At 39.5% G+C, this 15806-nt stretch overlaps 1 protein-coding gene across 1 annotated transcript in view; it reads right to left on the minus strand.

Annotated features, from left to right (window-relative positions):
* The window catches only part of Pkhd1 (PKHD1 ciliary IPT domain containing fibrocystin/polyductin), a 480627-nt gene that overhangs the window by 148806 nt on the left and 316015 nt on the right, over positions 1–15806 (minus strand). Inside the window, exons 53-54 of the mRNA XM_031366970.1 lie at positions 10196–10333; positions 565–678 (exon numbers count right to left, since the gene is read on the minus strand). Of these exons, the coding sequence (XP_031222830.1) occupies positions 565–678; positions 10196–10333 (252 nt within the window). The remainder of the gene's footprint in view (positions 1–564; positions 679–10195; positions 10334–15806) is intronic.

Below are 15806 nucleotides of genomic sequence, written 5' to 3' on the forward strand. Positions count from 1 at the left end.
GACCTCGAACTCAGAAATCTGCCTGCCTTTGCCTCCCAAGTGCTGGGATTAAAGGCGTGTGCCACCACACCTGGCTAGAATGAATTTTTTAAAGAAAGTGAAACTACTTCCTACAAAGAATTTTCCCTTTTACAAAGTAAATAATTCCTATATAGCACCACTCTTTGACTTGGAAACATTCATATGTATCTGGACATGATACCCCAGCCATAGTATTCTCATATAGAACAGTTTAGGATTGGATACTACCATACTATGACAATATCAGATGAAAATACTGTCAATGGTGAATGTTTTTATGGCCATCACACATATATAGTTTATCAGTTCTGAGTCACAGTTATGGTATCTGTAAATGGACTTTGAAATATCTGATACATCAAAGAGTAAATATAAACTGTCTAGAATTCAGCAGCTATCTGATAAATGGAACTCTACTGCCTCTCTGTCTCAGTCTCTCTATCTCAGTCTCTCTGTCTCTTTCTATCTGTTTCTCATACAAAAACACAGACACACCCATTATACACAGGTATATTCGTAACATACACCATACTTAACTCTTACCAATTGTTCCTGGGTCAACACGAATTCCTTCAAAATGGTCACAGAAGATTTTTTCTGAGGCTCTAAGGAGTATCAGAAGTCTTTGGTCTTTTTCTAAGGGGTTTTCCAAAGTGCCTGTTAAGAAAGCAGAGTAAGTATCCAAGATCATTTGAAATGTAGAGAGAGACTCCAGAGTAGGTGCTGTGATATTGACTGTATGGGGAAGGGCACTGGACACATAAACAAGGTGCAGCAGAAAGCATGGGGTTGCACATGCCTCTCTGAAGAAGGCTGGGTCACTCTTCATCAGCTACCTGCTACTTCTCATCATAGACTAACTCAGCACACTTTACTGTCTCCTATTATCCAGGCAGATTTGATAAAGTGCTTTGGATTAGCACACTGGATAAAACGGGGTAGAAATGGCACTTATCTGGCTGTGTCAATACTTGCCAAGTATTCCACACATCTCTATCACAGAATTCCTCACACCTTTGGATACCTAAGTGTAGATATATTTAGAAAACCTCTGAGAACACCATGCAGGCTGAAGCCAGGCTCAATCCTGCCTAATATGAATACTCGTTTTACAAATCACTGAGACTTGGAGGTTATTTATTACACACCACTATTACAGCAAATCCTGGATGATACAGTGGCCAAGGTTCTGTGAATTCACAATTGTTTTAGCATGTAATGCTCCCTACACACCTAAGAAGTATGATTCTGGCTCCAGTGTAAATATTCACATATAACTTACCTAAATCTATCCATCTAGCAACGTGTAACAGACTTCAAACAGTTGGTGGTTTAGTAAACCAGTAACAAATTGTTTTACATAAGTTCTGTTAGCATCATTGGGATACAAAAAGCATAAGCCTGTGACACTCAGATGGGACTTGTGTCTGGCACTTTCTTCCACTGTGTCCTTTGCAGTTGAATAAATGCTGAGAGACATGCTAACATTACTTATTATGGAATATGACCTAGGAAAGCTATGCTATTCTTACAGAATTAATTGTTGAAGAAATAACCAGTACAAAAGTTCTCCTCCAATTATACATTCTATAGAAGTGGCTTCACCAGAATTATCTACTATCAAATTAGACTTCCCAGTTAGACTTCCCAGTTTACCAGTTTCCTGAAAATAATAAAAAAGAGCTGTGGGGGAACTAACAGATACGATATGGAAAAATTGGTAAAGTTAAAATGACCTACTTGTTTTGGTTAGCCTTTTCTCTCAGGCAGCATAAAATCATTTCCTCCCATACCCTTGCTGGCATTTTCTATGCACCTGGTGTAAGTCTGGGGTTTGCTATATTCGTATCTCCTTGGACCATCCTCTCCAGCCATTATTGTGTCGACAATAAGCTGCTGAGAGACAAATCAATCTGGACAGCATACAACTCAAGAACAACCATTGGAACCCATGGCTTAGGTGTTTCTGCTACAACACTAAAGCAAGCTTCCATTCTGTATAGATGCCACTGTGCCTCAGCCTAGAAACGAAATTATCCTCTTAACCCAAAGACACAAGCTCAAGAAGAAAGGAAGCCAAGGACGGGACCGTTAAGCAAATGTGCCTCAGTGTGGCTCTTATCTTGCTGTTATAAGTCTGTCCAGTTAGCTGTTTTCCAACTGTGATTTCATTTATTTCAGAGAGTAAAGTCTTGGGAGGCGGGGGAAGTCCTAGCAGTAAACAGATACCAGAGAGGAAAAGTAGGACACTTTTTGCCCTAGAGAAATGTATGCGGAGCCCCACAAAGAGTTGTGCGTGTTTCTCTAAAATCGGAGATTAAATCAATTATGCAACCCCAAACTGCAGCACATGTGGAGCCTTCACAGAAAATCTGGGCAAAATTAGTCAGCCTGCCGTGATCTTTGGGAATCTGAAGCGACCAGAGTTTGGATTCTTTTTGTGAAGATGGGAGAGGGAAAAGGTGGAGCATAGGACTACTCAACAATCAGGCAGGGACAAGAGAAGGAAAGACATGATAGTCTAACATTACAATAAGGTGCCTCTTGGATCTGTAAATGCGGTGAGAGTGAAGCATTTGGGGGCCTGCTGTCCTCGTTGTATTCTCAGTCTCACCTTCAGAGGTGGGATGATCTTCTCATGAAGAGACACAGTGTCCCGGATGAGGCATATGGGTCTCGGTTTATGTTTGTAAAGCTGCTTTGAAACCTAAAGTTTATAACTGGGAGATGTTGCTGATATTTTCACAAACATGAGTGATTTCACGACTTCATCACAGGTCTTTAGTGAGAACTGTAGAGATTCCCATGAGAAAACTGAGGCAAGAAGAGCTAAAGTAACTGGTCAGAAAACACAACTATTATGTAGTGGCATTGGGCTTAGATAAAATAAACACCATTCTAGGAAGTAGTGGGGGAGGGTGCGCATGAACACATGTAGAACTAAGGAAGAAGCAAGGAATAGCTGCCATAACTTAGCGTGATGGTGGGCAATGGAAGCAAAAGAGAATTGGTTCCAGATGTCAAAATCACCTGGGGAGACGGAAGAATGTAAGTTCTGGTATACCAAAGATAACCATTATTGATTTGGGGGATATGGTACAAATGGATTCCATGAATTTCAAAATGTACAATAAAAAAGGAAAGGGACCTTTCATTATTTTATTAAATGTTTTTGATAGAATCAAGTATAAGTCTAGTTTACATCTAAGCCTACCCTATCAATGTAATTGCCCACACCTTGGAATCAAGAAACGCACTCAAGCTTATTCACTCATCTTTCAGATCCTTCTGTTTGCAGTCTTTTTCATTATTCCCCATCCTTCATTTTCCACCCACAACTGGCATCACTCTAATTGATTTCTAAGAATCTCCCGTGTTCTTGAGTTCCAGTCTGTGAAAATGGCCATACCTCTTGTATTTTCAGAAACCTGAACTAAAGATTTAGCATTTGGAATGAACCAAGAGGAATAAATCCTCAAAGTTCTTTGGCTTGTTATTTTTAAAGAATGGCAAATATTTTTTAAATGCTTTGAAATGGTAAACAAGGAGAAGCACTGTCTATGTCTTGTGTTCATGAAGAACAACTGCCCTCTTCTCTCCTTTTCTAACATGCTCCTTCACTGAGCCACACTAAGTCCCAGAGCATGTGCTTCCCCGCCTCTGCATAGAATACCACTCCTACCCCTTATGGGATGAACTCCTCAGAGTCCACATGGCTTTACTCAGATCTTTCTTTGTCAGTTACATCGGGATTAAGTGGCCCTTCTTGGCTCTAACGACGTAATGTATTTTATCTCAAAAATTTTTAAGACTCTAATGTAAGCGCCTTTTGTCTGTTCTCTTCTATTTGTGAGCTAAGAAACAGTGTATTGCCAGAAAAGCATAAATTCTAAAATACTGATTTTGAAATCTTTCTATATTAAAGATATTTAATAGAAGATTTTTAGGTTTATTAGAGTTTTGATTAATAATGCATAAATAAAATTTAAAGATAATATATTTGTGAAAATTGGTGTCCATTTAGAAATAATATCTTTCTATGGCAAATCTTATCTTGAAATTGTTGTGCCTATTCCCAAGCCCCAAACGATTACCAAGGTGACACTGATGTAATCGTACTAGGGTGTTTATTTACAAGCTGGAGCTTGGGCCACACCCCAAGCAGAAAGGGAAAGTACATAGTTTCAGGCAAGCATTTATAGAATCAAGAGGGGTTATCTAGCCTGGTACACATCTGACTGGAAGGGGCGGGAGGGCATTATGGCCTTTAACATAATTGGCTGGCACTGAGGGTTAAGCCATAAACATAACTCCTCTTTTTTCCTGATTGGTGGTTGTTAGGAAGTGAAGTGTCAGGGGCAGGCTTGTAACTTGGAGATACAGATTTGTGGGAGAGTGACCTGGAAATTGGTGCTAGGTACCTGCCTGTTAGTTAACTTAATTTCAAACTAAGGTCAGGTTTTCTAAGATGGAGTTTGAACACAAAAGATATACTCTCTCAAAACCTGTATTATTTTTTTCAACTATTTATTATTTATATTCTGTGAGCACACTGCAGCTGTCTTCAGGCACACCAGAAGAGGGCATCAGATCCCATTACAGAAGATGGCTGTGAGCCACCATGCAGTTAATGGGAATTGAACTCAAAACCTCTGAAAGAGCAGTCAGTGCTCTTAATTGCTGAGTCATCTCTCTGGCCCCAAAACCTGTATTATTTAGTGTTAGACATTTAGCCCTATTAGGACTCTCCAAGAACAAAAACGGAATACTTATAAAACACAAAGTTTTAAATATCGTATTTAGAAAGCACATATCTTCAATGTTACTTTAAAATTTTTTAGCCAACCATTACCTGGATTAGAAATCTGTTAGTGTAATTAGTTGGCTGATGGCTGATCCACTTCAGCGCTCATAAACCATGTCTTTGTGGAAATACATGTGACATATTTATCCATTAAAAGTGTATGTGCTTGAAAGAAGACATTAGTATTAATTTTAACATGATATATTATTTACTTATTTTATGTGAATGAGTGTTTTGCCATTTGCATATGTGCATGAGCTATGTGTCTGGTGCCCAACAATGCATATTAGAATATATATTACTCAATTTATTTGCATGAAACAAAGTGTATACATTTATATAAATTTTCTATTCATACAAATACCTTGGTATATGAATTTCCATTTTACTTATGCAATAATAAAATATTTATATGCTTTTTTAGGACTTTGATAATAGTTTGAGTAAATATGCTATCCCTGGTCAGATCTCCTGGATCTAGAATTACAAATGGTTATAAGCCACCATGTGGATCCTGGGGATTGAACCCAGATCCTCTGCAAAAGCAACACCTGCTCTTAACCACTGAGATCTCCCTCTAATTGCTGATATATTATTTTTAACAATAAAACACGTGATTCTCTGTTCAATGGTATTATGGCTTTAGGCTGAAGGATGTAATCTATAGTTTTCTCAGGTTTGTTTATTTCTTATTATTTAATCACCCAGTGAGTCTTGCAGAACTGCCAGTTTGGAAGGCAATAAACTATATAGATTTGCTTCCTTGAGATTGAGAAAGCTCCAAACCTGGAAGCAATGAAAGAAGCTTCCATACACCTCGTACTTCATTTCCAGATAATCAAAGCCAGGTGCTAACGATGACCTCGGGCTTCTGGCTGCCACAGTGAGGTAGCAGTGATAAATGCCCATCAGTGGCCTTAAAAAAAATATGTGACCAGTTTCAGGATAAAACTAAGTTCTTAGCATAATCTACTGAGCAACTAGGAAGTTCATCATTTGACTTGGCTGGGACAAGCCAGAGAAACAATAAAATACTGTGTCCTCAGTTCACAAATCTGTGCAAGTGTGCCTTGCTCACTTAGGGATCCTGTTAATATTCAAAAGTTATTAGAGTATACATTACTCAATGTATTTGGATAAAACAAAGTATATATAGATATTTATATAAATTTTCTATTCATACAAAAACCAATATTCCATATTACTTATTCAATTATAAAATATTTATATGCATTTTTTAGTATTTTGACAGTAGTTTGAGTAGGCATGACATTCCAGGTTATCCACCTCTGAAGTTTCCCTGCAAATTCTTACAAAAAAGTTATTCACATGCAGCTTTAAAAGCATAAAGTCCCTAGTGAGTTGAACATCTATGTCAATAACATGCTAACATCAATGATAACTATGATACAAGGAACACATATAAATGAATTGGTGCAATTATTCATTTAAGTGACTACATAAATGAAAGAGAAGGGTCCAGACAGGTGCCCCTGTGCAAACATACATAAATTAGTTAATGGATCCAACAAGCCAAAATTTATTTTGACACGGTGTTGGCATTTTTAATTGGTCCAAGACAGATTATAAAAACTGAAATTGGATCACCAATTTTTCTAATGTGTTTTCATACTTGCTCAGCTCCTTTCTTGTAGGAGGAGATAAATGCATCATGGTTATTTCAACATTAACACTATATTTCCTGCCTCAAAGATATAGACATGTGAGCATGATGCATTCTAAGGGGTAAAAGACACTGACAGACACAGTAGACCTCGGTCTATTCATTTATATTCATCCATATACTAATTACACACTGTCAGAAGGTGCCAATAACAAGTTTTCCAACATGCATTAAACACTGTAGTTTAATGAAGAGGATACTTGGAAACTAACACATTGTATCAGTAAAACGAATTAAGTAAGGAGAAGAAGAACAGGCAGAATATACCAGAAATAAGATACTGAATGCCCTCTATTAACAGACACAGGAATGGGTTCCTAATAGAGGCTGAATTGCTGGAGGCTAGGGAGGGGGGATTAAAACAACTCTGACAGAGGCTGCTCATGGCTTTGTACGTTACCAAATACAAGATTTTGAAACATATAAGAAAAATCTGCCAATCTCAGTGAAAACTGTGAAGGGATGATCCATACAGTCATGGAGACTCCCAGCTAACAGTTATTTTGGAGAATTTTATGGAAGTGGTACAATGAATTTCTAGAATAGAATTAAAAACTTACTTTACACTCTCTAGCCCAGCAGGTGCCCCTCCACCTCCCACCCTGCAATGTAAGTTCCTGCCACAAGCCTTTTTGCAGGAGCTGTTCATCAAGGCTGAGGTTGTCTTTCCCAATTGTTATAGGTCTACATCCTTCTGTTCTCTTTGTCAGAGGCTGCATGATTCTTTAGAACTCCCTTTATCACCCACTTAACCTCTAATGGCCAGTAGCCAACCTGGACCTCTCCACAGTATTTCCTTAGTTTCCTTTAGAACATAACTCTGTCATCCAAATGTATAGTTTCTGTTAGTCTCATCACCTGCTTTCCCAAATACACAAATAAAAACACACAAGGATGCGGTCTCTCTCTCCTTATCCCTTATCTCCTTATCAATGGGAAAGCATTTCCTGGCACAGAGGTGATCACTCAATAAAAGAAAAAACATATTGGGAATATGTTAAACTAGGGCCTGTCGCCAATGACACTAAGCTTGATAACCTCCTGAATTCAGTTCAATTCCCAGGACCCACAGCCCACATGATGGACAGAGTGAACCAACTTCAACGAGTTGTCCACAAACCTCCACAGGTGCAGTGTGGCATGCACAAAACTAATGCACTCTGTCACTGTCTCTGTTTGTCTCTGTCTCTATTTCTCTCTGTCTGACTCTCTGTCTCTGTCTCTCTCTCTCTCTCTCACATACACATACACGCATGTGTACACACACATAAACACACATATAAACACGTACACATACACACATGCAATGAACAAAAATGTAATAAAAATTCTATAAATGAAAAGCTAAAGCCAAAAGTTAAGTTGTGAAAGAATAGATAAAGGATGTTGAGGGTATAAAACGTTGCCATCTCTTACCATCTCAGGGTATACTTGCTGGCTGGACAGATGGTTCTGCAGTTAAGAATGCAAATGACTCACACAGAGGGCCTGAGTTAGTTTCCCAACACTCCTAATCAGAGGGCTCACAACTGCCTGTAACTAACTCCAGCTCTAGTGTAGAGGCAGGGAGGTGTCTAAGATCCTCTTCTGGACTCCAACAGTACATACCTACACAAAGGCACATACTTATATGCAAAATTAAAACTAAATATTTTCAAAGAAATATGTTATTTTTACATGTTTTTGTTCATGATGCGTTTACCAGCCAATGTAAGAACAATAGCTAGAGCATAATGGTCAGTTTTCTTTCCTGTTTTCCCTATCTGCTATACTTTCTGCTCGTGCCTGTGTCCTAGTAAGACAAGCACTGAGCAAATAACATAAACTGAGTCTGACATTCATGATGCAACTTTGATCTCCAATTTACTTCCAAGTGTAGCATTCTATGACTCTGAAAGTCAGGTAGCATCCTTGGCCACCATCCGCTGCCTCAGAATCGTAACCACCAACAGCCAGAACTCTACACTGTTAGGATTTGGATCAAGCGACATCGCCGAGCAAATATGATCTGGCAGTATGCTGCATCAATGTCCACATCTATTAAGTTTGTTTACTAACTAGACATATTATCTCTCTCGGGCTGGGATTTCTTTAGGTGTGGACAGATGGGGTGAAAGTCTTCCTTCAGGCATAACGCACATAGGATTGGGCAGATGGGTTCCAATAAAGCAACCTTTAGGCCTGGAACACATGGATGAAAATGAGAGAAAAAAGACACACCATTATCTAGTGATAGGTGAAATCAAGTTAGGAATAGACACGACATAAAAATATCCAAAATATTGAAAGCAAAACTGGAGGCTGGCACCACTTTCTCTCAAAGGTCCAAATTCCAATGTGTAAGTTATGAGTTATAAGTGACCCCGGAATTCTGGAAAGAAGAACTCTAGTCATGAGATGATAGCTTTCAGTGCTTTTTTCCTGACACAAGCAGAGTTCATTTCATTAGATATTCCCATCAGCGATTGGATGAGTGTTTTACAGACGGCTAAACAAATGGGAGAATAGTCTGAATGAGAAACAAAAATATCAGAATACAGATGTTTCCAGGGCAGAAAGATGAGCGAAAATAACATAATGAAGGAACAGGTGAAAAGGCCAGAAACTTAAGTGTTCCAATACCCATGGTAAAACAAAAGAAGTCTTGTACAGGCTATGGTGGGAAAATGGGTATTTGACTGAGCGCATGGAGAAAGAGCAGAAATTACAACTGACAAGACCATTGCCAAGACTGACAGCATGAGGTGGCTGGAAAAGTCCGTTGACTTATTGGCTCTATTGGTAGGAACACAGAGTCTGTTCTGATAGCTGGAAGCCAACTATGCCGAAGAACTTCTGCTGATGCCCACGTTCCGAAGCAGCCATCTCTAATCTCGGCCATGCACCAGGTGGTGCTGGCCTATCAACACGGTGCTGGTGAGCACTCTCTGACTTCCAACCCTAGTGAGAAGAGATAGGCTAGAGTGCTTATTCCTGCAGACACCCTCATCAGCCAATTGAGTCCCTACCATGCAAACACTCATGTGTCACTCCGATAACCATCTCCTCACTTACAAGTCAGGATTCCAGAAACAGCCCCTTCTCCACCTTTTACAGCAAAGCATTGAAAAAATATCTGGCTTTACTAGCCCTAAGGTATGCACCATTCCAGACATGTAATTGTGTAAATAATTCACTTCCTTAAATATTTTTTTTTAAAAAAATATGTTCAATTCATGTTATTGATTTGTGTATGAACACCCTGATGGATAAAGTAACATAGGGTGTCTTATGTTAAACACCTACCATAAGACAATGTGAGTAGCTGCCTCTGATTATTGAGACATCTCATATCCCTGTGGTAGATTCCGTTATTGCACATGTTCAGATGAGGAAGTGGGGATTTTGCTTAAGGTCAAACAGCCAGTGTGAGGCTGTGATGGGTTTGGGCCCATGTTATCTGACTTAAGAGTCCCTCTAGGGCAACAAAAGGGAATTGAGGACAGAGAATGAAAAAGAACAACCAGAAGTCCCCACTGTCCACATCTAAATAAATATGCCCGGGGAAATCCATCCTTAGCCTTAGCCCCCACCCCCACTCCCAGCATACGTCAGGCTGCAGATTCCTGCTACCTCCTGTTTCCAAGAATGCTTTCCCCCAGAACTTGACTATCATTACACTCCCAATCCAATACACCAGCACTTACCTACTTTTAGTTCCCCTCCTGCAATGAGTAAGCATGCCACACTCAGAACATTGCTTCTGTCCACAGGAAATTCTAAGGTACCCATCACATAGAGGCGTCGAAGCACTGGGAGGTCGGTATCCACAAGAACCGTCTTGTCTGCAGGAGACAAAAAGGTCACTCAGAGGTTCGCCTCAGGCAAGAGCCCCTTTCTCTCCTTCAGGGTTGTTTCATGCTTCTGGCCAATTCAGGAGCTGCTTGGGTTGTTACCGGATTCAGGCCAGGTACAGCAACCAGAACAAATATTCCATATGAGGCAGTCTTATTAACAAATAAGAAAGGATATCAGTCGTGTGGAGCAAATTTTGGCACTCCTTAGTATAGCAAATGTTACGGGCAAAAATAAATCTTCCTTATATCCTCAAATACCCCAAATACAACCCCAATTAAGTACAAGTTTAATACATAAAAATATGAACTCCGTATGGTTCATATGTGTGTCCTCAATTTTGACACTAGTTTCAAGGCATAAAATTCAATAGTCTTGGCCTTGAAAAGAGAGACAATTTGGTTCTAAATCTCAGTTCTGCTACCTGCTAGATGGGAGACCAATTTTATCCTTTTATGTCTCAATTATCTTGTCTGTGAAATGGGAATGAAAACAGTATCTACTTCCTAACAGGTCTTTTGTGAGTATTAAAATACTAATAGATCATGGTAAATCCATAATTTTCACAATGTAATACAGACCCACAGTGAACTCTCAGTAAATGCTGAAGAGAACCATTGTATATACAAATATCCATTTGCTTGGCATGCTTATAGGGCTTATGGATGACTTCGAACCATTATTCTCCTCTTTTCACACCTCCTCCCTTCTCCCCTCCTCCCTTTACCTCTCTTCCCCTTCATCCCTTCCCCTTCCATCCTTCTCAGAAAAGTCTTTTCTGTATAACTTCAAGAGATATATTCATAGATTTTTCCTGAACTTAACAATAAAGTAATGTATGAATAAAACATTTTTACTTAAAACAGTAAATATTTCATGTAGGCTGAAGCATTAAGTGTTGCTCTCTTCACCATGAATTAAAGATGTCCAATAAATGTTCCTGTTTAAATTTCAAGTACCACAATCACTGATAGGTGTACAGAATTTTTTTTAAAGTTCTTTTGCTAGTATAATCTCATTTCACATGCCAGGAAACAATGTACTCTGCCATTCATAAAGACCTGCCCAGGCAAATTAACTGGTCATGAGCAATGCCTTGCCAGTGCTTGCATCATTCCTTAGTTAGAAGACCAGACATGCCCTCCTGTGGCAAAGACTGGGAGGCTGAAAACTAACCAGTTCCTTCTTCCTCCTGTGTTTACAGTTTTAGACTCAATCAGTCCTTACAGTTAAATGAAGTCATGTGACTGAGTTGTAGCCAATGACATGCAGGCATACTTCCAGTATAACACCTTAAGCCTAGCCCATACCCTATGCCACCTCAGTTCTCTCAGCTGAACACAAGTAGTTGATGTCAAAGTTGCTACATGGCCCAGCATCATCAGCACCACCCACGCCATGAGGAACAGTGCTGGGTTTTAGCTGACAGTAAAGCACTCCTCACCTCCTCCTTTAACGATCTCTACCACTTGGAACCACACACAGATTAACTGTGTGGGACTAGTATATGACTTCCTCCCTCGTGTTTATTTTACGAAGATCTGAAACAAAATCTAGTGTACATTAGGTCTTCAGAACCACTCCAAGAAGTACACACATACATACAATCCAGCAGCATCTAGGGTAAAAGGAGGGGCTGCAGGGAAAAGAAGTGTTGATATTGTTTCTTTGGGTGTTATAGTTTGCACTTTCAAGTTTCCTAGATTCAACTCTCCAACTTTGTTGCTCCTTTCCTTTCTTGCAATATGTCAACCCTTTCAAGAGGTTGGAAATAAAAGATGAATAACAGGTGTTTCTCACCGTTACATGATGCAAATATATTAATAAAATAATGCTATATAGACTTGAAGTGATGCTATACTTTATTTAAATGGATGTTGTCTGTTTTTTATTTATTTCCATATACTTCTGATTGGAAAAAATGCTAAAGTACCTATTCTGCTTTGATGAAATAAACATATCTCATTTAACCTTTTCCATTAAAAGGGTTCTCCTTGTATCCCAATTGTAGAGATGAGACTATACTGACATAAACCAGGGAATACACACTTCATGCTGAAACTGGCCCCAGAGCAGACAAACTGTCCTCAGATATATGGACAGCTTGTATATTTTTGTCCTGGTGTGAATTTGAAGCAATATGCTACACTCTCTACAAGTAGCATCATCTCTGTGAAGTTCCTCAAAGCATTTCTAGAGGTCACTCATAAAAAGTTATAACTCACTTAATAAATACACTTCTATCTTTACTGTCTCCTAGTACTTTCCACCTATTCCTAGATGGATGCAGCTCCTCCATCCTACTCTGTCAATGACCAATCTATCCTACTTGAGAGAGTGAGCTCTGGCATATGGAGGGAACCATCTGGAATTTCTGTTGCTCAATGGGAGGCTGATGGGGGAGCTGATCTGGAAAGAGCCTCCAAAAAGAAATAATGAGTTCCAGATGTAATTAAAGACTGCCTTTCCCCCCAAAGGGGCTTAGGACCAACCATGGGGTGGAGTCTCTGGGTACCAAGTCACACTCTTACCGTTTGCTCATCCATCACGTGCTAAGCACCACCATAGTTATCCTAGTATCTCTTGCCAAGCAACTGGGTTTTTGGGGGGTTGATTTCTTAACATGTTCTATTTTGACAATCAGAAATATAAAAAAGCTTTAAAAGAATTATCTTGAAACTTGACTCTAAGGAATATCTTTAGGATCTCCCTGTGTACTGGACATAATAAAAAACAAAGGAGACTTAATCTTGTAGAAATATATCACTATCCTCAAGAACAGAAAAGTGAATACCTGACCCATGTAAAGACAGATGTCTCTAAGATAGACTGGACTTCTTATACCAGAAGTCACTCAACTAATATAATTATGAAATATTTCATATAACTTCAACCTTAGATCTAAACTGTTTTCCCCCAAAAAAAGTCCAAGAATCAAGGTCACTATTGGGTAGCATTCCAAGCATCTGACACTTGTCTAAATCCTGCAGAAATGAGACCAACGACAAAGTGCACAGATCTTGGGAACAATGACGGGGTCGTGTGCATAGGCACGGATTAGGGGAGACAGAACTGCTGTCTGTATGGTAGGTACTGTATCAGGCCCCATAACTTAGGTGGTGAGGGCAGTTTCCACTGCAATTCTCCATTGTTGGGTAGGCAGCCTGCCCCAACAGTGGACATAAATGGAGCTTCTAAGGAAGAGCAAGACCATGGAGGGCACAGCAGGATACATGAGGACCATTTATTTGCGGGGTGTCATTTTCCTGCACCTCCTATAAGCAATGGGTCTGTTTCTGCCTCCAGACTCAGCTGCGACATTTTCCTGTAAATGCAGGAATGAAATGAACAGTAAATGCTAATGTCTTCGGACCTCTAGTAAATGAGATAACCCTTCCTTAAATAAAAGAGGAGCGTATTTTTAGCCCAGAATGCAAAGTTATTGCTGGCACCTCCCATCTCTTAAAGCCTTGTTTAACTTTAAGGGAATAGGCTATCATAATTTATAAATATGGCCAAGAACAATAGTCCAAAAATAGTGGAAGATTTTATGCATAAATAATTCACATGGATGAAAGGTTAATGTGACTGAAAATTAGTGTCCAGGAGACACGTTACTGAAACAATGGCTCTGGCTTCTCAAGAGAGCCCCTCCCACATAGAAAACCTGAACAGGATTCAGCTTAACAATAAGGATACCTTCTCTCTGTAACAACACTCTGCTCAATGAGCTGCAAGCTTTAATGCACGCTTTTTTTTTTAAATCAACTCCACACAGGTGGTTTCTTTATTCTATGCTGACTATCATCTCTCTTTTTTTTTTTCAAACTGGTCTTAAAAATAGGCAAAAGAAACAGTTTGCAGAGGGCCCGGAGGCACGATTCAAGAAAGAAAGGCAGGTTCCTCACACCTTGATGAAAAACCATCTGCCTCCCTGGTGAGTATGAGTGTATTTGTGTGTGCGTGTGCGTGTATTTGTATGTGAGTGTGAAAGAGAGACAGAGAGACAGAGACAGGAAGAGAGACAGACTTCAACAGAGATTCAGACATCAAGGAGGGAGATTAAAAAAGTGTAGAAAATAGCCCCCCTCATTTAAACTACACATCACCATTCTTATCCCACCCCCACAGACACTCTGCATGCCTTTTCCAGTCCTGTGCAGACATGCATAATTCCCACAGCAGAATCAACACTTTAAATTATGATATTTTAATTGATCAATAAAATGTTTAACATACAATATTTGCCTCTTCCTCTAGTCTATACCATCTGTTCTACATAAACAAATGAAAAAATGGCGAATCTGGATAATAGGAAGGTTTTTTTAAGTAAAATTATCAGCAGTGTCAGATCAATCCTCTGAACTTCAAATTCTGAAAGGAAAATGCCAGAAAGTGCTACTCTCTTCATAATGATGACAGGAAATGAAGGGCTTTTCTCCTCCCTCTGGTTTGACTGTTTTCATCCAGGGATGCAGTGCTACTTACTGTGTTGGCTACTTTTATATCAGCCTGATGTGAACTGGAATCACTTTGGAAAAGGTAACATCAATTGAGTAAATGCTCCCACAAGATTGGGCCGTGGTGCGTTTTCTTGATTGATGATTGATGTGGGAGGGCCCAGCTCACAGCGTTAGGTGGTGACACACCTGGGCTGGTGGTCTTCAGTACTCTAAGCAAGCAAACTGAGCCAGACATGAAGACCAAGCCAATAATCAGTGTTTCTCCATTGTCTCTGCATCAGCTGGTGTTTTGAGTTCCTGCCTTGACTTCCCTGGCTGATAAGACAAGCTGTAAGATGAGTCAACCCTTTCCTTTCCAAGTCGCTTTGGGTCCTGTTGTGTTATCACAGCTGACACAGCTACTACTCTCTAGAAAACCTCAAACACTTCACCCAGGCTGACTTGAAGTTGGAATTTCGAACATAGAGTGTGGTCCTCTGCTTGCACCAACAGGTCAAGTACAATAAAGGAGGAGGAAATCAGATCTTGAAATCCAAAGAATGATGATGCCTGTTGATAAATTCGAGCATAGGTGTTAAGCTAAGGCCACATAATTCTTCTACTTCAGGTCATTATAAATGAAAACAGGTTGACATGAAGACTGGGGATAAATTGCTCTTGCCAATCCTAATAGTGAATATGTGGAAACGCAAACATATTATGTGGGGAGGAAAGAGCTGGTAACTCTCAAGCGGTCCAGTTAATATATTTTTACATGGTACAATTTGTTAAAAATCAGAGTAAGCTTAAAATGTATTCCAATGTGTGTTTGTTTTGATGTGTTTCCTCAAGAAAAACAATGAGACCAATTTCTAATGAATTCATGTATGGTCACAGTTTAACTCTGAAGAAAAAAGTGTGGAGCCCTACAAAATTATTTTCTCCTGAATGAAGCTCTTTAGGCAAAGATCTGTGCAGCAAACATTCTATTCAGAGAGTTATTTCCCCATGAGTTCCTCGT

The sequence above is a fragment of the Mastomys coucha genome, unplaced genomic scaffold (assembly GCF_008632895.1).
Source record: "Mastomys coucha isolate ucsf_1 unplaced genomic scaffold, UCSF_Mcou_1 pScaffold14, whole genome shotgun sequence".
In the NCBI taxonomy this organism is placed as follows: Eukaryota; Metazoa; Chordata; class Mammalia; order Rodentia; family Muridae; genus Mastomys; species Mastomys coucha.